Genomic DNA, 23,438 nt, shown 5'->3' on the forward strand with positions numbered 1-23,438 from the left:
CGACTTTTTCTGTTCCTTTTAACTACAAAAACATTTACCACACATCAAACAAATAAGCTAAACTCAACCTCATTATGTCAACATAAATGATTGAAATATGTAAAATATAAATTAACATGCACCCTCTATTGTGTACCCCTATCTTGTTCTTTCACCAACTAAAAATCACCAACTCACTGTTCTAAGTACTGTTCCTTTTATAAATTCTTCATTTTTATCCACCAATTGAGTTGATTTCACAAGTTCAAAATGTTATAAAACAATCCAAGATTCCCAGATCTTTCTTTGGGTCTCAGGGTCCATAAAGTCGTTTTTTGGTGCAACTAAAGTTGCCACTTGAGGACCTCTGACCACAAGTAGTCATGCCTTTTATTTGCATCTGCTTCTGGGTAGATTTATGCAATCAAAGATTAAATGTGCTTGGCAGATCTCTGTCTGAGTCACAAGTATAATAAGATTTGTTTGCTCTTACCCTCTCCGATCAGGAACGTTGTGGGAAAGCTGTTTGTCATTTTGCTTTCTCTTACAAAACAATGCAAAAAACCTTTTAAATGAGTAAGGCTATGTTCTTGGATTGGTGACATTGTCAGATTTTGAATATGTGGGCAGGTCGTGGGTGTTTTCTGTCTCATGTCCTGAACGTTTATGTCCATGCTAGCTTGAAATAGCACAACAAAAAGTAATCCCACACAGATGAACTATTCCACAATAAATTTTACGTTTAGTGTAACTGTTAATACTCAGTGTGCCTTCAAACTAACACAGACTTTTAAAAGATTGATTGTTTTACCAAATTATTAAAGACGAAGTTGTCAATTTTAAACTCGTATTTTCAGACATTCTTTGTGAAAAACATGATTGTGTTTGTAGCTTCAAAAAAAAATCTTTTTTAGTAGAAATTTGTTTTGAAAATGAGTCATACCCCTGGCTTGTGATCACTAGAAAATCAGTGGACTGGCTTCCCACAACACATAATCATACAGCCATACACATCCTTTACCTGGCATCATGACTACCCTGCAAGACACAAATGGAAGGTTTTTGGTGTTTTCCACTAATTGCAACATTATCCCAACCTGACAAATTTTGCTGTCTGGTGGCTCTCGTGGCTCTTTGGGGAACAGACAGCAGGTGTCTTGTGCAGGAAGGGCACTGACATAGGAGGATGTTATGTCCTTTACTGCAGGAATGTGCCTCAATCACAGACTCTCTTCTGTTGATTGATTCTTATTCACTCTTGACTCCGCCTGACAGTAAAGTCTTTGAAAATCAGACAGACCTCGGTCCATCTGTAACAGTCAATTGCAGAGAAATTGGCATAACCACAATTTAGTGTCGACTGCACCATATTACATTTTTGACAGGAAAGCCTTAAAATTGCCCTCTGCCATTGGATAGAAACAGAATTGTAGGAAGTAGGCTGATGTAACAGCTACTGTATAAAGGAAATGCAACGTATTTAAGGCACATTACCAAAGAGGAAGGACTGGTCGTCATTCCAAAAACGCTGACTTATTCAGGTGTTCAGGCTGAATCACTCAGGCTGTAGATTAAATGGCAACAGTTCTTGTTTTATGTTTATTTAAATCACACTGAGCCACATCCCTGTACATGAATATACCACACACTAAACTGTTCCCAAACATTGTCACTTCTGCTGAACTATCATGCACATACTTTATTTCATTAACCAGGGCTGTTAGTTTTCATTTATTCCTGCCTTGTATTGATTGTTACACAGCTGCACAAGCTGTCTGCCTGTCCGTCCTGCCTCTCTGCAGATAAACGTATCTGTGTATTAGTGGCTGCAAAGATATTGATTGTGCTGCCAGAGTAAGAAGGAGGGAATTCCCGTGTGAGGACTAGATGAATTGTTGCCGGCACTGTACTCTGCTACTCATGCAACAAATTCAAGAGGGTTTATCACAGAAGGCTTGTTGCCGCTAGCATCTCCATGACCCATCCTCCAGAGATTTGAAAAAATTCAACAAATGCAACAAACAGGCTGCAGCTCAGAGCTAGTTTACAGATGGGTTTTTTTAGTGTCATGTTTGACAACACTTACGTTTTATTTTTAGCAAAGTAATATTGTAAGATACAGAGAAATGCAGGTCATGATGAATGTATCCTTAATGGAGCCGTATACCAGATATGAAATTTACACAAATCCAACCTGCTGTTGAGCACACCACAGTAAGTGCATGTCTGAGTGCTCAGCATGGCTGTGGGTTTGATGACACTTAATGGAGGACCCTTGTCCATGCCTGTTTGGTCATTTACACCGAAAGGGAAAACGATTTTCCACATTAAAGTGTGTTTACAGGTCTTGGGGAGTACTACTGCATACGTGTAAAAAAGTGGTATGAAAGCATTTGAGGCTCCAGAGGAAGCCACATATAATCTGATAAATTGTTTCCAGTGATGTCACTCAGTAGCTAAGGTGCATTGTGGGTAATGTAGACACCAGGTTTTGAAAAGTAAGAAAAATGTGTGGAATAGAAAAGGTGATATCTCTGGTTCTGCTGTATCGATTTTGATCATTTGTTTTTAAACTGTCCATCATGAGTCAGACAGTTTAACAGGAGTTTAATGCTCAACCATTGGACTGTTTTTCAAAACCTGGTGCCTACATTACCTACAATGCAACTTAGCCACTGAGTGACATCACTCTTATTATTATAAGATTACATTACATGCAGCTTCCTCTGGAGCCACAAAAGGCCTTACACTACTGTTTTCATGTATGTATTATACTCCCCCAGACCTGTAAACACACACTTTAATGTGAAAAATTGGTGGAGTTGCCCTTTAAGTCCACAAATCTTGACACAAATTATCTGTATATACATTAAATTCTAAATTGAATTAATGAGACAATTTTACAGTTTTGCCAGTCTTGTTGTTAGAAGCAGTGTCAGATTTTATATTTATATGAGACATTTATTTTAACTCTTTGAAGCCAAGTTTTTTCAGAGGCTTCATGTGTGTATGTGCACTTCTTGTGTTCTGTCAGCTCTCTTTTATGTTGCCCTTTTGTGTTGGCCTGTTTTTCCTCGTTTTTAAAGCCTCCTTTCTCACATAATAGACCTTACATACAGTGTTCAATCATTCCCTTTAAAGTGCACAATGTGGGTTAATGATAACCTGACCCCGATTACTTGACGTGAAGTAAAACCTGTGTGAACATTGACAAAAGACTAAAATGTCTTAAAGCTTTTTTCCTGGCATTTAACTCAGAATAGAGCCGATTGTGGCCTTCAGTTTAGCAGCTGACCCCTGCTATCCAGCAGGCAGGCCTGTAGTGAGAGCTTCGAGCATCACTCACCAAACCCAAAAGGAAACACAACCTCAAAGACATTCACTAAGTCAGGCAGAGCTGACATCACCCTCTGGACAGTGTGGGCTGCTAAAATAAAACCAGGCACAGAAGATGGCATTGTAGCTCACCTTCGTGCCGCTCAGAGTTAATCAGTTAATGTGATTTTGATGGAATTTGTTGAAAAATATGAAAGACCAGACTGCTTTAAAATTTTGTTTAATTTAGTGCTGAGTAGTTTGTTGATGTTACTCTGCAATAACAGTCATACACATATCATGTAACATTCTGCATTGACTTAGAAATGTTTACCTATGCTAGCAAATGTTGCTATTAAAACCGGCTTTCATTCAGCATACTAGTGTCCTTCCAGGGTCTGTTTTTCATGAGCTTCTGCTTTATCACAAGCAGCCACCTTCAGGCCAGTTTGGGTATTGAACTACAGTTTCAAAGCAGGGATAAAGTTATTTATTTATCAGGCACAAAACACATTAATCAACAACAACATGATACACATTTGCTAGATTTAGGCAAAAGACAATCCCAGGGCAGGTTGGTGTTCTGCAGGTTGATTAATCTTTATCTCTGTTAGCATTGTTGTGATGTAAAAACCTGTGAGTCACATCAGACAGCCATCAAACAGGAAAATCGGCTTCACTAGAACTACAGGAGAGAATCGTTTCTTGTAAAGTGTAAAACACAATGAATGCTAGGAAGTGTGCCAATAAGAGGACAATGTCTCAGAGCAAACATTAAATCATTATTACACTGTAAGTGCTAAGAGCCGTGTTTTTACTTATGTTACGTGACTAGACCTCTTCTCAGGACTCTGTAGGTGTTTGAGAAGCACAGGTGTAAAGAATAAAATTAATGATGGCTGAATTCATGTAGCTGCTTCAGTTCCAGGGTGCTGGTATTGTGCAGGCTGGCTCTCTGTCACACTTGGCATACCGGGACACATAAATACAACTGAGCCATCATTAATGTGATTAGTAACACCTGTGTTCTCTCTGTTGTTCCAAGTCAAAATGTCTGCTGTGACAAAAAATGCCTATTGTTATTCCATCATAGTTGGTGACTTGCTCCACCATGCCTCAACCTGACTAGAGATGAAATTAGTCAGAGTGATTGAAAACACCTGTGCGGGTTTAACTGATTCTGGATGTTAGAACTAGAAATCTTGTGCTGACTTGACTTGAAAACTGACAGACTAAATACTAATTACAGTAAATTAATAGATAAAAGATGATTTCACAAAATTAGATTAATACTAAAAAAAACTTCATTCATATAAAACCTTTCAAAACACAGCCAATTATAATAAGAACAGAACATATTTCAACAAGAATAAAATTGATCATTGGCAGGGACCAGCAACTTCTTGAGTTTCAGCTGGTTGCTTAGCAACTGCTCCCAGCCAAGAAATAGTCCGACACATAATCCCATTTAAAATTAATGTCTTTACATGTCTGTTTTTGTACAGTTTCAACAAAGGAGATAGAATTGTTTCATTAGTGAACATTAGAGAATACTTTGCCTTCAAACAGAGCCTCTCTAGCTGTTTCCAGGCTTCGTTCTGAGCTAAGCTAACCAGCTGCTAGCGTGAGCTTCATATTTAACGTGCAGAGAATGCAGAAAAAGGCTATTTCTCAAAATCTCAAACACTTCTTTAAACTTCGACACAGTAAATGTTGAAAGTTTATCGTGAGATTCTTTAAAAAAAACTTTTTCAGATGATCTCTTGAGGAAGCATGTAGAGCTGTTGTCTGTTCTTCTGGTGTTTTTCTTGAACAGAGCAGCTGAACAGGTGTGTCATAATTGGACCAGTAACGGTATTTAACCATCAGTTTCTCTGCCCAGATCTGTCGTCTCCAGAGGCACCTGTCTGCCGGGGAGCACCAGCAGGACCTGTTCCAAAGCCAGCCCGCCATGTTTGTGTCCCAGCACTCCCAGCCGCCCACTCAGAGTCTGGTGGAGCTGATCCAGCTCTGTGGAGGAACTGTCTGCAAAACCGTGCGTCAGGCGGGTATCTGCATCGGGAAGTACAGTGGCAGGAGACCAGAGGGAAGCAGGATCCTGTCTGAGCAGTGGGTGCTGGGTAAGATGCTTCCTGCTAATCTTTGTGGTAAATTCTCGGCTCCTTCTTCGTGTCACTAACTTCTCTCTTTTTTTGTGGTTTTATTTCAGATAGTATCACACATTTGAAGCAGTTGTCATACGACAACTATGACTTGAAGTGAAAGCTGTTGAATATATATTGTTTATGGCTGTGAAGTTTAGTTTTATCAATTTTATGCCGGACAGTGCCTGGTCTCATACCCTCACTTTCTGACTTACACTGTTCCTCTTGTGAGGTTTTATCATCGTTCTTTACAAATGTGTTCAGAGGCTTTTTATAAATCCTCTCAAATATCCCCTTTTTGAAGACATTTAATCCCAGTTTACCATGGAAACCTTTCAACAATGGTCTAAGTTACTGTGAAACATGGAAATCTGCTTTGACATAGTGTATGTGGGATCCTTTATTATTCTTTGCATTGTTTTTGTTTCATATTGTAGTAAGCACTACTGCATGACAGTGTGTTTTTCATAATAAGACATGAGATTGAGCTAGATTGTTTTACTTTTTTTATCTCTTTTATATGATTTTAAAAATACTTGCTGAGCCAGTTCAACACTCTAATGTGTATAAAATACTGTATCCTTTATACAAATGTTTTTTTATGTCATTGTTAATAAACGCTTTTTAAAAATGTTGATTGTGCTTTCTTTCATTTTCTGTGAAGTGACAAGCTGTATAAGAATCAAGCTCACTTGAATCACTTTATCATCATCAGTAATCAGTACTTATCATCAGTTTTCTGGGTTTTATTTATTATTAACTGTGATGAGGGAAATGTAGCTGTCCGATTTTTTTTCACAATCACAGTATGATTGGTTTAGCACCCTTCTGAGAATGACGGCTTGATTTTGAAAAGGACAAAGACGTTTTGTTGTGATGGATCAATCTGTTAAAGTGCTGTCAGAGTCCACTCAGCAGTGTCACTGGGTGACAGACGACTGATGAACAAGCTGAGGTATCACAGTTTGCACTCACACTTGTCAGTCATGTTCAAGCAGCAGAGATGGAAAGTAGCCAGTTTACTCAAATACTATTGCACTTACTCGAGAATCTTGTAGTTTTCGCATACACTGCAGTATCTATTATAAAGTATTGAATATATGCAAGATATTTTGTATGTAAACAAAACTACTAAACAGTACAGTTATTTTATTTATTATATTTTATTTACACACATAAGATTACATAAAATCAGATCATTAAAAGATACAATAAAAACTAAAACACTGATCCAATAAAAACAGAAATAAATACATAATTAATACAAGGACAAATAAATTATATACATGCGTACAAGTAATTATTGGACTTCATGAATTAAATTGGGGTGAGGTGGGCGCAGCTTTAGCTCAGGAGGGTAGAGTAGGTCGTCCAGTACTCGGAAAGTAGCTGGTTCAAATCCCCTGCTCCCCCAGCTGCATGTGAAGCATCCTTGAGCGAGATACTGAACCCCAAATTGCTTCTGATGAGCAGCTGGCACCTTGCACGGCAGCCTCTGCCATCAGTGTATGAATGTGAGTGTGAATGGGTGAATGTGACAAATGTTGTAAAAAGCGCTTTGAGCGGTCAGTAGACTGGAAAAGAAATGCGAGTCCATTTACCCTTTAAATGTGATGACAGTTTCCTTATTAAAAGTTTGTTGAGATGATGAGCTCTTTGCATGTCTTAGTATTCCACACTTGTGCACCATGATATATATGTACTTAGATAGGGTTATTGATATTTGCTAAGTAAATGGACAAAAAAAAACCACACTAGTCCCTTGCAGTTACACCTAAAAAGAGTCGCACACTGCAATTCAACCGTCCTTGTCCATCAGTAGGCCAAATCCAGTAAAGAGTTTTATCTCTAATATTTACTGTGAGTTAGCAGATGATGACTAATAGCATACTGAGCTACAACCTCTGTGATCTCCACACCTGCACTACAAAGATTACTGAATCATATCTAGTCCACTTTCCATAAAATGTGAAACTGGAATTTATTTATTTTAATCATTCACCACAGGTATTAAGCTTCATACAAGGTTAATGTATTATTTTGCAAAAGTGCTGAAAGGGCTGGTTAGTAAGACTTTGGGTAAAGGATAACTTCGCCTAAAAATCAGTAATTATCTACTAACCCTCATGCCGTTGGAAAGTTGGGTGAAGTTTTGTGGTTCTCAAAATATTTCTGGAGCTTCACAGCAAAACAGCATTGCAGGATTCTCCTAAACAACTGATGTAGATGGGGACTTGTTTAAAATGTAAAAAAACAACAACAAAAAAGGTTTAGGTGTAAATATTATCTTTTCAAATCAATTTGACTTGGGTTATGTCGGATGAGCTGTATGGAGCCATGTTATGTTTTTTTTTTAGACAGTATCTGTCTACTTCAGTTGTTTAGGAGAATGCTGCAACGCTGTTGAGCTGTGAAGCTCCAGAAATATTTTGTGGACTACAAAACTTCCTCAAACGTACCATCAGCATCGGGGTGAGTAGATAATGACTGATTTTTCATTTTGGGTGAATTTTTCCATTAAGATGGTCCTCTCTTGTTTGAGATGAATGTTTCTGTACATTGTCCCTGACAAATAAATGTAAGAAAGTAAACAACCACTGTGACTTGCTTTTAAAAATGACTGTAAACAAACAAAAGCGAAGTGTGGAATGTAATTTGTGGAAAATTGTTGAAAATCACGAGTTTAAAGTTGCAGGAAACAGTGTAATAATCCTTTAATGTTGGAGCATATGGCACTCATGGTGCGCTCTCGCCCATTGGTTGGGCTCCGCTACGTCACTTGACCAATGGGCTTCGTCGATGTTACGGGGTGTCATTACGTAGTAGGGAGGCGTGTGTGACATTTGCTGCAAGGAGCTAGTTTACGAACAGCTAGCTGGATAAAGATGAAGAACTACGACAGGAAATAGAAAATATTTTGCCTTTTAACAACTGAGTCGACGTTTGCGTGACACTTTGTCATCGCAGCCACTTTAGAGAGGACAGTTTACATCAAATGTAGCGTTTGGTAAAACTTCCTGTCTGGCTAAACACGTTAAATAGTCTGCTAACGCTTTCTTTTAACTTACACAGTAAATGTACGGAGTTTCGGTTTGAGGTTGTGCGCTGCTTTGCTCCTCTGAGATGTTGATACTAGTTAGATAGCTGCTGTTATTTTTTAAATTTTGTCTTGCACCATGGGTGGACGTTAGTGCTTAAGCCGACTTGGCTAACTGCGGTTTGCACACAAGGTTAAAATTAGCTTTAGCAAGCTAGCTCCTCACTCCCCTCTTGCTCGCTGCAGCTGCTTCCTCACTTTCTTATGCTGACTTGTCAGGGCAGGTGTGCTGAAAGTAGGCCAGGTGTGCTGTGGGATAGATAGGGTGCACTGTCGTTAATAACAGTGAGTAGTACTGAGACCGACGGTCTGCTTTCAGGGATTTTTTTGTTACTTTAGTGGAGCCTGAGGTGGGATCATGCTGCTCTCCTTGGTTGTGCACACATACTCGCTGCGGTACTGGTTGCCAGCCACAATCATGCTGGGGACAGCCCCGGCTTATCTGCTGTCATGGGGGGCATGGCGCTTACTTTCTACTGTCCTACCAGCGAGAGTGTATCACAAGCTGGACGACCGGTTGTACTGCATGTACCAGAGTATGGTCCTCTTCTTCTTTGAAAACTACACAGGAGTTGAGGTGAGTGGTCCCTCACATACTGCATGTAAAGTCTCAGTAAATCTGATTGTTAAAGAGGAAAACTGAAGTTGATAGCGTGGTCATTGGGGGGGGAACCTGCAGGCTCTGAACTTGCAGTTGGCTTCCTAAAGTAAAAATACTCAAGACCTAAACAAGATCTTGTAGAACTAGATGCATGTCTAGAAAGTCTGCATTCTTTTGCCCTTTTGTTGCCACTCTTTGCACAGTTGGTATGTTTGTACGTTTGGGTGTGCACAAAAGCAACAGTGATAGTTTTGTAGCTGGACAACCTTTGTCTTTGATATGATTTGTGTGATAAACTGCCCGCCATGAGTAGATTGGAAGGGACCTTTTCATTAAATCCTCTTGGGCTTATTGAAAAGCTGCAGTCCACGATGGTTTAGCTTTTGTAAAAATGAGCAAAATCCATCCATACTGGAGCCAAATCCCTGATGCAGTTTAAATATGTAAAAAAAAAACAAAAGGAATCATAATCTCATTGTTGAATAATTTTGCAAACTCACACGATATCTGTAACATCTTTAACCTGCTTTCTCTCTAGGTTGTTATATATGGAGATATACCAAAGAACAAAGAGAATGTGATCTACCTGTCTAATCACCAATGTACAGGTAAGACATTTGTACGTCCTGCTGTAAAATCTCATTCTAATGCAAAGCTCAGATTGAAATTAATATCTAATCCCTACCAATGGCTTTCCTGGTAGCTGACTGGATCATCGCCGACATGCTCGCCATCAGGCAGAGTGCTCTCGGTCACGTCAGATATGTCCTTAAAGATGGACTCAAGTGGCTCCCGCTATACGGATGGTATTTTTCTCAGGTAATGCAACTCTGTGAGTATTTGAATGTTGTTTTGTAAAGTGCAGATGTAAATGAAGGTTCAATCAAAGTCCGGCACTGCTGTTGTCATCAGATCATATTTCTCTTATAGCATGGAGGAGCCTACGTGAAGCGAAGTGCAAAGTTTAATGAAAGGGCGATGAAGAAGAAGCTCCTCACTCAGACTCAATCTGGAGCACCAGTAAGTAACAAACTGTCTGCTTTCACGTCTTTTTCCCCAGAGACAAAAATGACATTTTCAGTGATGTTCAATAAGAAACAAGAACTTAGAAGACAGATCGTATCCTCACACTGGGTTTTGACAAGTTTTTCTCATCCTTGCAAGCTTGTTTTGAAACTTTCACCAGTTAAATTTGCTGCAGAGATTTCTACAATAATCTCCTCAAAATCAGTATTCAAAAAATTCCTTCTTACCCTCCCTATAATTAGGATGTTGACGTGCATAGTTTCTCACATTGCAGGAAGGTTCACTAGCAGTGTGTGTTATTGTGTTTAAAGGGCTTGTTTTTAATCACTTTTTTGGATTTAGCCGTGGGGATTAGAGAGAGAGAGAGAGAGAGAGAGAGAGAGAGAGAGAGAGAGAGAGAGAGAGAGAGAGAGAGAGAGAGAGAGAGAGAGAGAGAGAGAGAGAGAGAGAGAGAGAGAGAGAGAGAGAGAGAGAGAGAGAGAGAGAGACCCGAGGATACACTATTGAAAGCTCTGTTTACAAGTCCACTGGTGAAAGTTAAAGGAAACCAAAAAAAATGTGAATTATACTTGAATTCAATGCACTCATGTGATTAAATACATCTGTGCTGTAGTTTAACTGAAATATATCTTGTCAACTCTATAGTTGAAGTAAAAGACGCGTGCCTTTATTTGTGCTTAAGTTAATTTTTAGAAGGCTACAACTTCCTGGTAATTATTAAATCTGTATAAAACACAGTGGCTTCACAGTGAAACGGGTGAAAGAGGGGATACAGAGGGCATCACCAAAAACTGAGTTTTCAGTTCAGTTGAAATCCCAACTAACTAAAAGAAGAGTCGTTGAGAACTGCTTATTATTATAAATTCTGCACAGTGTTAAGTTTCCTTGTTACTTGCTCGACAAATCCTCTAAATGTTAAAAATTCCATTTTGGCCATTGCAATAAGAACCAACTCTGAAGACTCTTTCATCTCACGTGTTTTTTCTCCCCACAGATGTACCTTGTCATTTTCCCAGAAGGAACTCGGTATAATCCAGAGCTCAAGAATGTTATCGCTGACAGTCAGGCTTTTGCTTCGAAAGAAGGTACTGGCATGATGATAGCAACCATTTACTGCTGTACTGCTGCATACTAATTCAGCTCAGCCCACTCAGTCTGTGAAACAGCTGACTAAGTTTTGTTGTGTGACCTGTGATCACCAGTGCAAGCTACTGTTTGACCAATGAACATCATGTGCCTACAGAATTATAAAACCCTTGATTTAAAGGTTGAGTTTTTGGTTTAAATTGTGCATTATTGGCATCATGTATTTAAGTTCAGAACTGCATAACAAAGTGAAATTTGTATTAAAAAAACAGAAAAGCATTTCTTGGTAATACAGCCTCAAAACTTACTAAACTATACCTTTTAGGATCAGTGTTTTAAAAACGACTTTATTAATTTTTATTGTCATTGGATTGGACATTACTGGTGTGTTGCCAGGAATTGTTCAACTTCCACCTAAACGGCTTATTAAATATTTCAGCTAGCTAGCTTTCAGTGTTGGCTCAAAGTTTTGAGCAATAAATGGACTTGCTGCTTCTGGATGATAGAGAATTTCTTACTCACTCACAGAAATGAGTGTGTTGAAGGAGATTTCTCTTCTAGTTGTTTTTGCAGCACGAGTTGAAGTGAAAGTAACACATTTTTAATGGTGTTTATATTTAACTGTAACGTATGTTTCAGTATCGTTTTAAGGTTTCACATATATAAACATGTTGCATCAACATGATATCATGATTCTATTGTGCAGTGTGGCGTTAAGGTCGGCTCCCAAACTGCATCCATTCGGCGGAGATTAAGCCTATCTCTCGACCACAGCTTTCAATATCACCTTCCCCCATTAATCCAAATAAATCTCTCTGGAGCACCGACATGTGCACATGACATTATCTGCTATTAGTGAGGTATTAGTGAGTGGAGGACAGTGCCACACCGACAACAGACTAGGCAGTAACTGACCCAAACACAAGCTTTCACATAGAATCACTGTGTTTTTATTTGAGACTTTTCTAATATCAGTGTTCATTTCTTTAGTTTTAAAGTATTTCAGGGGCCACCAGGATGTCTGACAGTACTTTTATTGTGTAGGCTCATATGATTCATGTCCACACTGTTAATCTAACCATAACATAATCTGATTAAATAAAGAATTTATTTATTTAGTTTTGTTGTGTCCTTTCTGTAGGACTGGCTATTCTGAGGCACACACTCACACCCAGAATGAAGGCGTCCCACATAGCTCTTGAGACCATGAGGGGCCACCTGGATGCTGTGTATGACATCACCGTGGCCTACGAGGGAACGAAAGCCCCCGGTCAAAGAAAACCAGCACCATCAATGCCAGGTAAGCAAACCTTTTTAGGAAGAAGACTGAGACGTTGGACCTTCAATGACTTCCTCTGTGTAAACCCACTCGAACTTTTAAGGTTTAAACTCATACAGGACACATGCAGCTGGAATACATTTGGGAATGTAAGCTCACTTCCAGGGGACTCAATTAAAGCCGATAGGGTAGAAGAAGAGTAGAGAGAGAGAGAGAGAGAGGCAGCAGCTTTGTTTTACGTGTCCTTTCAATTAGGCTCGATCCCAATGTCCACACTCACAGACTCACAGAGTTTGAGGTGTGTTCCACAAGGATTTATGGCTGTCACGCTGTCAAATCGTCAAGTATGTGACTGCTCTCTCGCAGACATTTTGAGCCTTTAATGGCCACTTTTCGTATGCGTAATGCTGTCCCGTTCCTATTTATACCATTTCAGCCTCTTGCAGCCTCTTTCAGTTGACGTCACCTGATAAGTGTTTGACTAAGTCCATGAAGGCTCAGGGTCTAAAGCCTCAGGGGGGGCATTGAAATTGGGCCTAAATCTCACCACGAGACTCCAGAACGATTCTATTCTGCCCAGTCATGGCTCCATTCCCGTTGAACTATTCACATTAATTAATTAACAACTTGTTGTTATTCCATTTGCTGCCTTAGAACCCATTGACTCTTGCTATTACAATGCAATCTATTTCCAGATATCCTATGTGGATGAGGAAACATGCATGTTAATGCAGATATAAATGTACACAGGGCTTATTGTGATCTGAATCAGATGGGACCGCCTGAAGGTAGTCCGGCTCTCATTGCAATCGGATCTCAGCTAAGTGTAAATGCAGTCTGAAAAGCTATAACCAGGGTTCCTTGAAACAAAATTCTTGAAAGCATTGACATTGTTCATTGAAAGTGCTTGAATTTTTACTTAACGTTAGTAAATAGGTTAAGATGAGATAAGGTAACTAACCCAACCCTAACCTAGCCTAACCCCATTTACTAATTTAAGGTAAAGAAGTGTATATATATCATAAGAACTTTAATATATGTATATATTTATTATTTAAATTTAAGCACTTTTAATGAACAGTGTCTATGCTAATGCTTGTGAGCACTATATAATTCGTCCCTCGCAAAAACGATTGAAAATTGAATGATACCCTTCCAAAGCATCGCTTCCTTTGACTCTGTGTACCAGGTTTGTTGATAAATCCGGCAGCCCTGCAGAGCAAATTTGCATATTGAGGTTCAATCACAGAGCTGCCAGAATCAACAAGAACGAAAATTATCAGTGCAACCTTCCCTCATGCCGGCCACCCAAAAATGAAACCTGATTACAGTAATGGAAAATGCATGTAAATATCAATTAATAAAGCAGGAGAGCAGTTTTTAACACCACATATAAACACAGTAACAGATCGTCAGCTACAGCAGCTGCAGCCTGCCTCTATTTTCTGTTAATCAGTCTATTCATAGACACACAGGCATTGTCTGAATGTATTGTAGCAACCTTGCAACATTGTGCCCACCCTCTCAGTAATTAATCACACAGCAAACATTACCTATTAACAGTCGCGTCTTCCTGTAAACAGCATGACTGCGTGTTTTGACATTTTTGATTATTCCGTGTTCCCGGTTGTTCTACAAGCACCGTGTTGAATGTTTGAAAAAACATCCCGTTTCATTCAGGAATAAACATCAATGTGTTTCTAGCAAACAGAACAGAGAGAACAGAAAAGCATTCTTCTCATCACGCACTTCCTGGTCCCATGTGGTGAAGGTGACTTTAGTCATTTCACAGGGAGGTGGCAGTGACTCGAGGCTGCGTTCACACTGCAGCTACAAGAGTCTGATTCTTTTTGTTATACCTCTTAAACTTGCTGCTAATTGCAATAAATTAAAGTAGCTTAAAATAGCTTTACGTTTCAGTGCCCCAGCTCCATCTTGTCACTTTTGAACAAATGTTCGGACGAGATCAAATTATTGAATATATCAAATTATGCGGCACAACCACAAAACCACAGTACATTTCCCTGAAAGTTTACACTTCACACGTTCTACATTCCTATCTTTGTAATTATTTGCAGTGTTTGATCAATCATCTCTAACTGGGACGGCTCAAACATGTCATTTTTGCGGCCGAGGGAGGGAAAAAAAAATTGGCACATTGTAATTTTTTGTGATTTTTATGAATGAAGCTCTGTGGCTCAGCTTTGCTTGCTATTATTTTTACTTTTGATTATGCTTTTCTCTAGCAATGTAATTACAGTTAACCTCCTTGAAACTACAGGACAGGACTTCCATAATCAAATTCCACTGTGTGAATTCCCTCTACAGTTCATTACTTAAAAACTAAAAGTTTTTTTTAATCGAAAGGCATTTTTCATAATGATAGTTTAACAGACTGTGGACACAGGGAGAATTGTTTTGGTTTAAAAGCTTTTATGTAAATCTTAATGGCATGTTAATGTATGACATTTGAATGCCTTGTGGGCGGCACTCGTATGTACGATTTACTGCCCTTGTCATGTCAATCTAATGAGTAAGATCAGTTTTGCATTGTCGCAGAATATCTGTGTTCACTCTTGGATCTTCTCTTGGTGGAAAGTTATTCTGCTGAACACCTTTAATGACACTAAATGTGCTCCCTGCACCCCCAGGACCTGTTTTTTTCTCCTCTTTGTATCGCGACAACTTAAATGTGCGGTGAGCTATTCTGGAGAATGATAGGTGGTTGTTGAGTCTCAGTCCCAGTTTTTGAAATACCAAATCAAATGAGACTCTTAAATAGCAGCTCCGACCAAACAAAAGCGCCAGTAATCAGCTTAACTATAGTTTATTAAAGGGATTTATATGAGAAGGCATTGTTGGTCGCGATGAAAAAAGACTTGATTTCCTTCAACAACACACATGACCTGCAGTGAATGCTCAGCTTTCTTTCAGGAGATTGATTTATGAAATTCTTTAAGAGTGTTACAGTGTCTCGATGCCAAACACTTGTTTGGAGTCCGAGCAGCTGAAAACAGCACTTCACCTCCTCCATATACGAGGAAGGAAGGTGGCCTTTTCATCCAAGAATGACTTTGGCTTAATCATGTGCGTCCTTGCATGTCTGCGTGTCTCTCTTCTTGAGCATCCATCCACACTACCCAGCTTTCATCGAGTTGTCAGTGTCTATTAAACTGGCACATTTTGTGTCTGAAGGTCAATTTGAAGCTGCACAGCAGCTAACTGAAGTGCTCTCTCGACCAGAGAAGCAATCTTTCGCTGCTGACTTCGATCGAGTTTCCTCTTTTGGCCGCAGAGCCAAGTTTCCTGATAATATTGCATGTTGTGGAAACAGGAACTTGAAGGTCTCTGGGGATACGCATGTAGCCTTGAGCGTTCACACTTGTTACATTTTTTGTCTGACCTTCTCAGACACTTTGGTTTTCTTTCTTTACTCACTGCTCTGAGACAGAAAAGGTTTGATTTAGGAACATTTATTTTGTAATTCTAAAACTGATTTGAGGGTTTTTATCTCAGTTGTACAAATTACTATTCAGATATTAAATTGGTTTTGACTGACTGGTTAGATTCTCAGAATGAAGAAGCACATCAGGTCAAATCTGTCAGTTTGACCACCATGCTGCTGTACGGGTCTTTACTCTCTTGAATCAAAGGGACTTGGCGTCAGAGTGTCAGAGCAGCTCCACTCCATCATTGTCACCTCGTGTTGATTTTATAAAAGCTAACTGTACGTGCCGTTGTGCTGAAAGGCTTTTCCTGTTTTTGTTTAGTCTCTTTATTTTTTGTGTTTGACAGAATTCCTGTGCAAAGAATGTCCCCGCGTCCACATACACTTCGACCGTGTGGACATAAAGGAAATTCCTCCAGAGCCAGTGTTTTTCCGCAGGTGGCTGCACGAGCGCTTCGAAATCAAGGACCGGTAAGTGTGCGTGGGTGGAACAATTCATCATGTTGAAATTGCATGTTATTCAATCGATATATAAACTGCAGTGAGATGTTTTTTGTTGTTGTTGTTTTTTTTATGTTTTGCTTCCGTACAGTTCCACTTGTAGGGAGAGTTAGATATGTATCTTAGCGTCTGTATGACCTGGAAATAATACAGTCTTACAGTTTATGTTTTGTTGTGAAGTGTGAAAAAAAATACCCCACTTTAACCATTATGTTTTCAAGGTTAGGAAAATGCTTGAATTTGCATACACTCCTTAACTTAATCTAGTGTCTCACCTACAAAATAGCTCGTCAAGAATCTTTAGATATTTGAAATGAAACGATCCCACGCTCATGTTTGTTGTCTCCTGGTGTCGAAATTAGCAAAAATTTTATTTTCATGATCAAAACATACAATCGATATAAAAGCTGGCAAAATAAAACAAAGAAACAGTATATACAAAGCTGCTGTGGGTATAAAGGGATACTGTGAACTTTATTTTTCACAATTACATTTATAGTTGCAATTTAGATGTTATTGCAAAGGCTTCAATAATCAATAATAATCTTTTGGTTTAGGTACCTTGAAAGTGCTTGAATTTTACTTTCCCCTTTAGTAACAACCAGTGGTGCTCAAACTGGGGGGAAAATGTGAACCTTCTCTAGAGAATAAATAAATCCAATTCGTGTTGGAACAATGACCAAACGAAAGAGCTCTTATGCTGTAAAAGAATACGAATTCGGGTTTGCAAGATTTATTCCAACCAAAATATGAGTCTATCTTGCTTTGTACCAAGAACTTATATCTTTTGTCTAAACTAGGGCTGTCAGGATATCAGATTTTCACCACACGATTATCGTGGCCAAAGGAATTCACGATAGCGATTATTAAAAAAAAAAACTTCAAAATATGACTGTAGGGAGATGGAGAGAGAGTCTGTAACCATAACTGTATGAGAAGTGTACAAAAAGAACAATTACAATCAATTACTGGTGAAAAGGCAACCAGATGAACTCGTAAACAAAAGATGCAGAATGCTGAACATTTTTGGTGGATTATTCGCACAATGTGAGTATATGTGTATTAATAACACGAGTGAAACGTAAAGGTCATGTTCCTAGATATTACATCAATATTTCAACTGTACTAAATATTGTTAATCACTGATAAAACTCTGTTTAGTGAAAATTGATTTGTAATTTGTCATTTTTTAAGCAAAAAAGTGAAAACTTTCTGTGGTTGAATTGAAAATTTGAATATTTGCTGCTTTATTATCTACTGTAAACTTAACATCTGTGGGTTTGGGGCTATGGATCAGAGAGAACAAGACATTTGAATAAGTCAACTTAGACTTTGGGAAATTTTGATTGGCAGTTTCCACTATTTTTCTGGCATATTTAAATCGGACGTTAAAATAAGATAATCCTTTTATCAGTTGCACAACATGGAAATTTATGTTGTAACAGTAGTAAGGGGATAGTAAAAAAGAGATAAGCATCAATAAAAAAAAACAATAAATTATATATGAGTTAAAAAGCAAAATATGAATGAAATAAAGCAGGAACAACAATATAAACAAAAAAACAAACTCAACAGTCGTGTTCTCCATTGCACATAGGAATATTGAAATTGCACAGCTGAATAATTTATCACCTAAGTCACAAAATTAAGTCAAAAAGTTAAATAATGAAATGATGTTGCACAGTATGAGATTGATATTGCATGGTTGGTACATGTTAGTACTACAGTCAGTCAGTTCTGATGTGTGTGATCTACTGGCAGCAGAGCTGATTGTTATGTCTGAGAAGCAGGTGGGAAATACCTGCGATATCACTCCTATTGGTCAATAAATGAAGAAAATGGATAATGAAAATATTAATTAGTTGCTACCCTAATATCCATTTACATAACAGACAAAGTCCAGATCCAGTCAGATAGACTGACACTGTTTTGAAATAATAGTTGTTGTCTTAAAAATATTTGGATATAGAGAGTTAGAAAGATCTATTGGACACAAAATTGACAATAAAACCACCACACTGTGATTCAGCTGCAGGATTTGTGCTGTAACTGCTGTAAAAATCCTGATGTGAACTTTCGTCAGACAGGTTTTTGTTTCGTTCCACTTGGCAGTTTCTTTTTCCAGTTCTTGCGCATTTCTAAGACAGGCTGAATTCCTGAGAGAGTTATCTGTCTTTTCACAGGCTGCTGACGGATTTCTACGAGTCGGAGGATGCAGACAAAATATGCAAGTTCCCTGGGGAAGGCAAGCCATCTCCTCTGAACCTCTCTAAAACCCTCCCATCAGTGGTTATCTTGGGGGGACTGACACTGCCGTTACTTCTAACGGAGAACGGCAGGAAACTGTACGTGAGAACCTGGGTGTACGGGACGCTGCTGGGCTGGCTGTGGGTGAATGTTTTTCCTTAACGAACAGCGGGCGGAGGCTTCCACGGTGAGACGCACAAAAGACACGGAGACTGGTGCCATTTACCTGTATCTGATCAACACCAGGTGTGTTCCAGATGCAGAGCAGCGTCTGATCAGAGGCTCAGAGATTTATCCCACTTCTGGCTCACTGTTGACCTCAAGCTGAAAGCTGAATGGAGATGCAGAGAAATGTTAAGCTTTTTGTGCTACTTGTTCCCTCGTGTTATTTGGATTTGCAGCCTGAAATGAAGAGAAAGAGAAGATTTATCAATATTCCCCCCTATTAAATAAAATAGCTATATACGAAATATTCCCCCCTTCATCAGATTTAGCAAAAATTAGTATTCTTGCATGCTAACTTTCCCATCAAACATTGGCCAGCGTTAAAGCTCTTATATCACATTTATTTTTAAAAACTCAAAACATAATGATCATGGTCAGCTACTTTATGTAACTGACACAGTATAGTCATGATAGATCTCTAATTATTAAATGCACTGACTCATTGACATTGGTTGTAATGTGTTATTTATGCCAAGTCTCATGTCAGGAGGATTATTATGCACTTTGCTCATGTAAAGTGATGTTTTTTTTTACATCAGTAGAACAAAATAAATAGCCTGCATTCCTCTATAAGCATGACACCAGCTGCATTGTTTATCATAAATATTCATACTTGCATCACTTTTCTGAAAATGAATGTAGCCGTTGTTCATTTATGCAACTATGAAAGAGTAAATGTCTTTTAATTTACAACGCCAAGATTCTGATTTTACTGATATTGATATCCTTAAAAAAAATAATCTATATATTTTCTTTGTCTCTGATGTTGCCACAGCTCGTATGGAGGAATGCATGTTAAAAATGATAATGTTCTACCAGTGTAAAATATCACTTCAATGTTAAAATGTCAGTCATTGCCAAATCTGGTGTGTTTGCCATGATGTTCTACATGTTTTAAGTTGAGCAATACTTGTTTTAATGCCAGCCCAGATGACAACAAAGCAACTTAATGTCTTTTTCATTTTTCTTTGGCCTATATGGATTCTGATTAAATTTTTTATAATGGTTCCATAACTTTTATATGCATATTTACTTTGATTACCATGCTACGGCTTACATGAAAGTATTTACCTAGCAAAAAGCTGACAAAGCCATGTTAACAGTATATCACAGGTTCCTGTGCACTCAAAGCCATTTGTATTATAACTGTCACTGTATTGTGAAATGCACTGTATGTCCATTGTTGTTGTTTACTGTGATGAAACCATTGCATTTTCCACGAGTCACTTTACATGTCTGCCGTCTTGTCTTCCTCTAAAGTTAGTCTTTGATATGTTTTCCTCATGTTGATGGTACAGTAAATCTCATGGTTTTTACATGTTGCTCCAATACCTCACTTGAATAATCCTTCCTTTTTCTTAAATGACCCTTGTCAGACATTTTATAGTCATTTTTATCCTGACAAGATCAGACTGTAACTCATCAGGAAAATCTATGTAGACAGTATTTAAAATGCCAACGGATTTTTGGAAATGTGTGCCTTCTCTTTGGAGGAGCTGGTCCTCAGCCCTCTCACAGAGGGCCACAGTGGCTCTTTTCCACCAGGTGACTGCATGGAGGCGCTCTGCGGGAGCTGCTGCTCACTGCAGCATGTGGTCACATTGTCTACAATTCATAGTGGCTTATTTTGCTCTAAGAATGCATTGATTTACACTTTTTGAGGACTATTATTAAATGATGAAACCTTTAATGTGTGTAAGTTCTGGAAATGAGGGTCACAGTGAAATAAAGTGGTTTTCTTTGGGGAGAATTGAGTTTTCTGTCTGTTGTCTTACAGTCCTGAACACATAAAACAAGCATCTACTGGCCCTCTGTGCAGGAGCAATGTAGACTGAGTTAAACCTGCTAACTTAAAGTGCCATTTTTGTAATGCACGATCACATCAAATGAAACATTTTGGATGCCTTATACGTAATTTCACGTTTTTCTTTTATTTAGTCTAAACTGATTTTCATGTTAACAATCGACATAATGAAAGCTAGAATTTTGACAGAAGTCCTGAAGGCCTTAAATTGCCAGAGGGACAGATGATGGCCAGATTAAATTTGCTGTTGTGTCCATATCAATCACCCACCTCCACACCTGACTTAATGCTCTCTGTCCTTATTGTCACCTCCACAACCATATTAAGTACAGCAGACACATGGCAGCATTGGTGCAGTTACATGAACACAGACCATCCAGTATTACTAAGTTCAAATAATACTACATTTCCCTAGGTTTTATGTGTAATGTCTCAAATATGTTGTGATACGGAAGGTAACTGACTGAAATGCATGTTTCATAGTTACTTTTTGTGCTTTTTCTTCAGTGGGTCAGACAATCACAGCATATACAGTTACAGAAACTTGTAGTTCTGAACAAAACAAAGTTAGTGGTAGAAAATCAAGATTTGTGGCTTTCTGAATCGCAAATATTGAATATGAATAATTTATTTGAAAATTATTACACTCAATTCAAAAATCTGTCCGTACTTATTGAGATAAAGACCAAAACAATACTCTCAGTGATAAAACAATTTGAGTCAAAAACTTAACTGGGTGATGAAAAATAGAACTTTTAAATTAAAACATCGCAGAGATCGTTTTAAAAAAAATGTATTTTAAGTTAAATTGCGAACAACAATGTTTTTATCCACCTTCCGGTATTGATTTCCTGAAACACTACTTTCCCACTTTATCAAGTGTCAGCGAACATAGCACAAACCAAAGCCGCGCATGCGTGTTACGATTTTAGGGCAGTAACAAGGAAGTGCAGGCACAAATCTAAGGCAACGTTTGTGAGTGCTTCTACGCACTTGTTTGGACTCAAGGTACGTATTAAACCAAGACGAATTAAAGAGCAGTGTGATATAAAAGGGTAACAATATGTACTTCACATGAAGTAAATTATTAGCGTGAATATTCGTGTACATTTATTTATCTGTACGCTTCCCATGTTGCTGTATATTTTAGTCTTTAAAGGTCCCACAGCGACATCTAGAGATCTGTCAGAGTTACTGCTGCTAAACACGGACAACAGGATTGTAGCTGTCAAAGTGTTATTGTGCTGAAATGAGCCTAACTTGTTGGTGTTAAAATCTAATTAGCTAGGCTGGTTGTTTAAAGAACAAATATTATTATTTGTTTTTTCAAGGAACTTAAAATGAGACAATGCTGTATTTCCTTAATGGTGAACTACTATGCTTACTTGCTTCACTGGGGAGTTTTAGAAATACTTTTAGAAATTCAAGGCTTAGTCCAACTTGAATAACAAAAACACCTGACTGCTCTGTACGTCTGTTCACAGCTTTGTGATGGCCGTGGACTGGATTGGATTCGGCTATGCCGCAGCGATCGCCTTTGGAGGATTTATGGGATACAAGAGAAAAGGTCAAAAAGTGACCCTTGATGATCTAATCTATTTATTTTGGCTATTTTAAAGCTCAACCAAAGAGTATTCACTACCATGTGATTCATGATTATATGTCTCTGTTTTATTGTAGGAAGTGTGATGTCCCTGATGGCTGGTTTGGTTTTTGGCTCGTTGTCTGCTTATGGGGCGTACAACATCTCTAATGACACAAAGGACATCAAGATCTCCTTGTGTGAGTACGGCTAAGCCCAATGTAATGTGCTGATTTTTTCTGAGAATTTGTTAAAACATCCAGCCAGTATAATTTCATGTCTTTTCTTTATTCCAGTGAGCTCTGGACTCCTTTCACTCGTAATGGGAATGAGATACAAAAAGTCTGGGAAATTAATGCCTGCTGGCCTGATGTCAGGGCTAAGGTCAGAGTCCAACGTGATCCACATGCAGAAATCCTTGTTGAGCAATTCAAGGATTGTGAAATAACACGTTTACCCTTGCTGAGTTAATTAGTTTTGCTCCCTCTTCCCCACAGTTTGTTGATGGTGTTTCGGCTGTTGCTGCTCATCATGGTGTGACTGGAGGACTAGCACTGACCGCAGGGAGAGCTTTCTGTTCCTCAATGCACAACCCTTGTTTTAAAGGAGACATCATTCCCAGTTAGCATAACAAAACTTCTGTTTTGTGTGGTAACTCAACTTTCATGTGACCAAAACCTTACAAAAGCTCAGCAGATTTAACATCAACTACTAATCGAGTTGCAGTGATTTTGTTTTGGTGAATCAAGCTGGGGGCTTTTATTTTATTTTTTTGTATGTGAGCATGTGAATGAACAAAGATGTCATGATTTGAGATTAATTATTATTACCACAGGTTTACGTACTCACTACATGAGCTTTGTGGGTGCTTTTGTTTGTCTTGGCAGGGGTTTACAGTGAACACTACAACATCAGTTTTGCAGGCTGCTACGCTGTCAATGTTATTAAGCTGAAATGTTCAAATTACTCAAAAAAGGAACAAGTTTGACGACTAAGATTTGTATTCTTGACTGCTCACATGCTACATCTTTAAAAAGATTAAAATACTATGTCATTTTTGTAAAAAAAACTGAATAAATAAATGTGATTCTTTTTTGTACAAGA

General features: G+C 38.5%; 3 protein-coding genes across 3 annotated transcripts in view; all 3 read left to right on the plus strand.

The window, feature by feature from the left end:
• The window catches only part of mcph1 (microcephalin 1), a 32,496-nt gene extending 26,461 nt beyond the window's left edge, over positions 1–6,035 (plus strand). Inside the window, exons 14-15 of the mRNA XM_073481322.1 lie at positions 5,177–5,414; positions 5,504–6,035. Of these exons, the coding sequence (XP_073337423.1) occupies positions 5,177–5,414; positions 5,504–5,556 (291 nt within the window). The 3' untranslated portion in view covers positions 5,557–6,035. The remainder of the gene's footprint in view (positions 1–5,176; positions 5,415–5,503) is intronic.
• Positions 6,036–8,249: 2,214 nt separating this feature from the next.
• Positions 8,250–20,698, plus strand: agpat5 (1-acylglycerol-3-phosphate O-acyltransferase 5 (lysophosphatidic acid acyltransferase, epsilon)). The gene is made up of 8 exons (XM_073482641.1): positions 8,250–9,112; positions 9,675–9,744; positions 9,840–9,955; positions 10,067–10,156; positions 11,157–11,247; positions 12,390–12,548; positions 16,323–16,446; positions 18,660–20,698. The coding sequence occupies exons 1-8, from the start codon at positions 8,894–8,896 to the stop codon at positions 18,883–18,885; spliced, it is 1,095 nt and encodes a 364-aa protein (XP_073338742.1). The 5' UTR covers positions 8,250–8,893; the 3' UTR covers positions 18,886–20,698.
• A 977-nt stretch (positions 20,699–21,675) lies between these two features.
• LOC141009160 (transmembrane protein 14A-like) lies at positions 21,676–23,438 on the plus strand. Its single transcript, XM_073481614.1, has 5 exons — positions 21,676–21,760; positions 22,237–22,319; positions 22,433–22,534; positions 22,631–22,718; positions 22,832–23,438. Exons 2-5 carry the CDS (start codon positions 22,244–22,246, stop codon positions 22,872–22,874), a joined length of 309 nt encoding a protein of 102 aa, XP_073337715.1. The 5' UTR covers positions 21,676–21,760; positions 22,237–22,243; the 3' UTR covers positions 22,875–23,438.

Source organism: Pagrus major, chromosome 15 (assembly GCF_040436345.1).
Source record: "Pagrus major chromosome 15, Pma_NU_1.0".
NCBI classification, from domain to species: Eukaryota; Metazoa; Chordata; class Actinopteri; order Spariformes; family Sparidae; genus Pagrus; species Pagrus major.

What these genes read in the sequence shown, in the direction of transcription:
- agpat5 (XM_073482641.1), top strand. Translation starts at nt 8,894, where the DNA reads ATGCTGCTCTCCTTGGTTGTGCACACATACTCGCTGCGGTACTGGTTG. An exon ending in GGCTTTTGCTTCGAAAGAAG is followed by an intron (nt 11,248 to 12,389) that starts GTACTGGCATGA and finishes TCCTTTCTGTAG; the next exon opens with GACTGGCTATTCTGAGGCAC. An exon ending in CGCTTCGAAATCAAGGACCG is followed by an intron (nt 16,447 to 18,659) that starts GTAAGTGTGCGT and finishes GTCTTTTCACAG; the next exon opens with GCTGCTGACGGATTTCTACG.
- LOC141009160 (XM_073481614.1), top strand. Translation starts at nt 22,244, where the DNA reads ATGGCCGTGGACTGGATTGGATTCGGCTATGCCGCAGCGATCGCCTTT. An exon ending in GGACATCAAGATCTCCTTGT is followed by an intron (nt 22,535 to 22,630) that starts GTGAGTACGGCT and finishes TCTTTATTCCAG; the next exon opens with TGAGCTCTGGACTCCTTTCA. An exon ending in GGCCTGATGTCAGGGCTAAG is followed by an intron (nt 22,719 to 22,831) that starts GTCAGAGTCCAA and finishes TCTTCCCCACAG; the next exon opens with TTTGTTGATGGTGTTTCGGC.